The 5,453-nt window shown below is 44.1% G+C and overlaps 1 protein-coding gene across 4 annotated transcripts in view; it reads left to right on the top strand.

Moving 5' to 3' along the window:
• The window catches only part of CLCN6 (chloride voltage-gated channel 6), a 38,897-nt gene that overhangs the window by 281 nt on the left and 33,163 nt on the right, over positions 1 to 5,453 (top strand). For all 4 annotated transcript variants that reach the window (XR_747305.2, XM_010357372.2, XM_030942219.1 and 1 more), the window contains one exon: positions 782 to 841. Coding sequence is in view for 2 of the 4 variants with exons in the window: in XM_010357372.2 (XP_010355674.1) it covers positions 782 to 841 (60 nt within the window). In the remaining 2 variants the exon portion in view is untranslated. The remainder of the gene's footprint in view (positions 1 to 781; positions 842 to 5,453) is intronic.

Genomic DNA, 5,453 nt, shown 5'->3' with positions numbered 1-5,453 from the left:
GTAAGGAGCGGGCGGAGCCTGGCTGGGGAGGGGGCGGTTGCTAAGGGACTGCGAGAGGCGTTGCCGGGGGTGGGGCCGGGCCAATCTGGGCCCGCAGGTGGCAGCGGGTGGGGTCTGGGGACCGCAGTCTGGGCTCTCGAAGCGTCTACTCTGCTTCACGTGCCTAAGTCTGGGGTCTTTTCTCATAACCCCTCCTGGAATCTGAAGGACAATCCAGGCCAGCTCCTGTAAATCCCACCCATGTTTCCTTTTATTTCCATTTGAAAAGAGTTTGGAATGAAACAAGCGTTTTCAGAATGAGCTTCCTCACAGGAGTTTGTGCTTATCATGCGGCTGTTTTAGCTTCTCCAGTTCTTTCTTACTCTATCCCTCACCCTTTCTGGGTCACTGACAGTCCAGCTTCCCCTTGCAAGCGTCCTGGGAAAACCCGAGTTGTGTTCCCAGAGTTGACAAGTCCTTTCTGATTTCAGATACGTCACATTGTCAAACGGAACCTGAATTTTTACTCCCCTCTTCAGCTGGCATTGGACATCTTTGAGGTGTCCTGAGGAGGAGGGTGGTTATTTGGAGACTCTATGAGTGGAAATGAAGAGCTCAGCTGATGGCTGTAGATCTCACCCACATGGTCCCTCACCTCCGAAAGGTTTTTTTTAAGGGCTGATTCCTATTTGATAATGGCTCCAGGTGATGTAGAAGCTAGCCACTGATTTCAGTAAATACTTCTGCCTCCTTCCACTCTTAACCACTAAAAAGGGCTCCCTCTGCGGATCTGTTTTTCTAGACTATCCTTGGAGAAACACAGGAGGAGGAGGATGAGATTCTTCCAAGGAAAGACTATGAGGTGAGCTCCTTTGATACTGCTTGGGTAACTAAAGTAGTGAGTGGCCTGGTCACTTCAGGCCGAAACATTATGATTCCAACCAGAGATGCTGTTTGACCTTCTGTCCCAGGGAGTGAGTGAGTAAGAAAACTTGCATCTGGGAAAGAGGCTGTTTAGCAAGCCCTTTTCTCACCTTAACCCCAAAACAAAGTCTAGTGTTTTTACACGTTTATAAATCTGTGGCACCTTAATCTGGATAGAGTATGTATTTGCCATTAAACTGTTTGCTTTTACAGCTTACAGAGAGTCCTAGAGTGAAAGGCACTGGCAGTATGTGCTCCTAACGGGTGTGTGCTCATAAACTGTTAAGGAGGCCTTGCTTCTCTTCTAGGAGAGCTTGCTTTTCAGATGTTTTCTTGCTCAAGCAGCTTGTCTCTGACATGTTCTTGATTGAAGTTCCATCTTACATGTATGGGATTCTTAGAGGGTGTGTTTTTAGTAAAACCAACACTTCCAGGGGGAAACAACATGCGTGACTTTTTATCATTAAATTCTTAAACTGTATAAAGAAGGTAGAGAAAAGTCAATAACCCCATTCATTAAAAGATAACTGTTAACACCTTACTACGTATCTTTCTACATCCTTACCCATGCTTTTATATATATGATACGTGCTTTTTTTAAGTAACAAAAATGAGATTCCTATTTTAACCTGTCCCACTCACCACCTTTATTATACTTTTTGTATCACTAGGCAATTTTCCACAACCTATTTTTTTTTTTCTCTTGAGACAGAGTCTCACTCTTTCAGGCTGTAGTGCAGTGGCGCCATCTCCGCTCACTGCAACCTCCGCCTCCTGGGTTCAAGTGATTCTCCTGCCTCAGCCTCCTGAGTAGCTGGGATTACAGGCGCATGCCACCACACCCAGCTATTTTTTGTGTTTTTAGTAGAGTTGGGGTTTCACCATGTTGGTCAGGCTGGTCTCAAACTCCTAATCTGCCCGCCTCGACCTCCCAAAGTGCTGGGATTACAGTTGTGAGCCACCTGTGCCTGGCCCACAATCTCTTTTTAAACAGGAATAGTATTTTATTGTGCCACAATGTATTTACTCTGTCTTGGGTTTCTTCCAACTTTTTTGTATCACGAACTGCATAGTGGTGAACATCCATCTATCGTTTCCTGTCCATCTTTAATTTCTTTCACTTCTTGGAATTAATCATGTATATATCTAGTGTGTTTTAAAAATGTCATATGGGGCCGGGCGTGGTGGCTCACGCCTGTAATCCCAGCACTTTGGGAGACTGAGGTGGTGGATCACCTGAGGTCAGGAACAGCCTGGCAAACATGGCAAAACCCCATCTCTACTAAAAATACAAAAATTAGCTGGGCGCGGTGACATGAGCTGGTAATCCCAGCTACTCGGGAGGCTGAGGTGAGAGAATCCCTTGAACCCGGGAGGCGGAGATTGCAGTGAGCCGAGATTGCACCACTGCACTCCAGCCTGAGTGACAGAGCAAAACTCTGTCTCAAAAAAAAAAAAAAAAGTCATATGGACTTAAAAAATTAATATGCTAGACAATAACATTCCCAGGCTAACTTTCTTTTCAATATTTCATCTTACTTTTGCCTTAGAATTTAGTGTCAACATTAGGATTTGTGGTGTAGCACTTTTTTAAAAATTTTTATTATGAAGGATTTCAACTATATGCAAAAACAGATAGAATAATCTGTTGAAACCCCTTGTCCTCAGGCCGGGCATGGTGGCTCAAGCCTGTAATCCCAGCACTTTGGGAGGCCGAGACGGGCGGATCACGAGGTCAGGAGATCGAGACCATCCTGGCTAACACGGTGAAACCCCGTCTCTACTAAAAAATACAAAAAACTAGCCGGGCGAGGTGGCAGGCGCCTGTAGTCCCAGCTACTCGGGAGGCTGAGGCAGGAGAATGGCGTAAACCCGGGAGGCGGAGCTTGCAGTGAGCTGAGATCCGGCCACTGCACTCCAGCCTGGGTGACAGAGCAAGACTCCGTCTCAAAAAAGAAAAAAAAAGGAAAAAAAAAGAAACCCCTTGTCCTCATCACACAGCTTCCACAGTGATTTAACTCAAGCCCAGTCTTCTTTTGTCTGTGCTTTCATTATCCACTTCTCCTTTCTCATTTTATTATTTTTTAATTGTGTGTGTGTGTGTGTGTGTGTATTTTAAAGTAGAGACAGTCTCCCTGTGTTGCCCAGGCTGGTCTCAAACGCCTTGACACCAGCGATCCTCCCATGTCAGCCTCCCAAAGTTCTGGGATTACGGTCATGATCTACCATACCTGGCCGCCCTTCCCATGTTATTTTGAAAGAAATTCTGTACATCATATTATTTCACCCATAATTCAATGTGCATCTCTTAACGGATAAGGACTTTTCAAAAGCATAACTCAGTACTATTACCACATCTAAAAAATTAGCAATTTCTTGATATCAAATATCTACTGTGCAGATTTTCCAGTTTTCTTGTAAATGTCATATGTATTTTAACTTTCTTTGTATCAGGTTCCAAAAAGGTCCTTTTTTATTTGTTTGATAGATCTGTTAAATCTCTTTTAATCTGTAGGTTCTTCCTTCATCTTTTTTTTTTGTAAGTTATTTCACAACATAATTAGGACCGTGGGATTTTCTACTGTCTGGATTTTGCCATTTGGACCCTTTTGTATAGTTTAATATGCTACTCTGATGGGACTGCTTTCAATGAACCAAAAGCACTGTATCCACTGCTGTGTTTTCTTCTATTTCTTTTTTTTTTTCTTTTTTTAAAATTTGAGATGGAGTCTCACTCTTGGTGCCCAGGTTGGAGTGCAATGGCTCGACTTCAGCTCACTACAACCTCCGCCCCGCCCTAGGTTCAAGGGGTTCTTTTGCCCCAGCCTTCTGAGTAGCTGGGATTACAGGCACCCACCACCACACCCGGCTAATTTTTGTATTTTTAGTAGAGATAGGGTTTCACCATGTTTACCAGGTTGGTCTCGAACTCCTGACCTCAGGTGATCCCACTTCGGGCTCCCAAAGTGCTGGGATTACAAGCATGAGCCACCATGCCTGGCCATTTTCTTCTGTTTCGTAAGTATTTGTTTCCTTGCACATAGTAGAGAAGTTTGCAGGAATTAGTATAAGATACTCTGTATTGTTCGGTCACCTTGCACTCTCTTACTGAACCCTGTCACATCATCCTGACTGTATCACCAGGACTGAGACTGTCTCACAGCCTTCATCCTACTTCTAGGAGCTCACCAAGGCTTCCCCATAGACACCCAGGTTCCCTCACCCCTCCTACTAAATTGCACTTACATTTGTAATGCACTTGCCTTCAGCTGATATGCATATTCATGTAAAGTTTTGTTGTTTTTGCTGTCCTTTGAGACAGAACGCCCAGGCTGGAATGCGGTGGTGCAGTCTTGGCTCACTGCAGCCTCTACCCCCGCCCCCGAGTTCAAGCTATTCTCCTACCTCCGCCTCCCGAGTAGCTGGGACTACATGCATACGCCACCATGCCTAGTTAATTTTTGTATTTTTTTTTTTTTTTTTTAATTTTTGTATTTTTAGTAGAGACGGGGTTTCACCATGTTGACCAGGCTGGTCTTGAACTCCTGACCTCAGGTGATCCACCCACCTCAGCCTCCAAGTGCTGGGATTACAAGCGTGAGCCACTGCACCTGGCCATATTCATGTACATTTCATGGATTAATGTTCTTTTCATATTAGTCATTCATATTTCTCAACCATCTTCAAGAATGAGCTTCTTGAGAGCATTTGCTTTGGTGTAAGAGCAAATTCATTCAGGCACTTAATCAGAAAAGTCTGGATTTTATGTAATCCATAAATAAATCGACTTGACACACAAAGTATAATAAAGAGGGGAGTGAGTGGGACAGGTTAAAATAGTTGATTTAGTGGAATCTCATTTTTGTTACTTAAAACATGTATTAAAAGCATGTGTATAAAAATATGGGTAAGGATGTAGAAGGATATTTAGTAAGGTGTTAATAGTCATATTTTAATGAATGGGGTTATAGGCTTTTTCTGTACCTTGTTTGATAGTCAATCAACTAGAAAACCCTTCTGTTGGCCGGGCGCGGTGGCTCAAGCCTGTAATCCCAGCACTTTGGGAGGCCGAGACGGGCGGATCACGAGGTCAGGAGATCGAGACCATCCTGGCTAACACGGTGAAACCCCGTCTCTACTAAAAACTACAAAAAACTAGCCGGGCGACGTGGCGGCGCCTGTAGTCCCAGCTACCCGGGAGGCTGAGACAGGAGAATGGCGTGAACCCGGGAGGCGGAGCTTGCAGTGAGCTGAGATCCGGCCACAGCACTCCAGCCTGGGCGACAGAGCGAGACTCCGTCTCAAAAAAAAAAAAAAAAAAAAAAAAAACCCTTCTGTTGAATAACTTTCTAAAAAGTGCCCCTTCTCCTTCCTGTCTCAGGAAGAGTTCATTGCATGTATTTGACTCTTTATTTGATAAATTCGGGGTCTTACAAAATGTTAGAATCCCATTTTGACATCCATTCTCATTATAGGTGATTTGAATAATAGTGACTTTCTGTGAGATGTGCCATTACAAACAGGAATGTTTTCATGCAGGTCACACAGTC

This window comes from Rhinopithecus roxellana, chromosome 12 (genome assembly GCF_007565055.1).
Source record: "Rhinopithecus roxellana isolate Shanxi Qingling chromosome 12, ASM756505v1, whole genome shotgun sequence".
In the NCBI taxonomy this organism is placed as follows: domain Eukaryota; kingdom Metazoa; phylum Chordata; class Mammalia; order Primates; family Cercopithecidae; genus Rhinopithecus; species Rhinopithecus roxellana.
The sequence above is the reverse complement of the archived record's forward strand: the minus strand, read 5'-3'. Positions and strand labels throughout refer to the sequence as shown.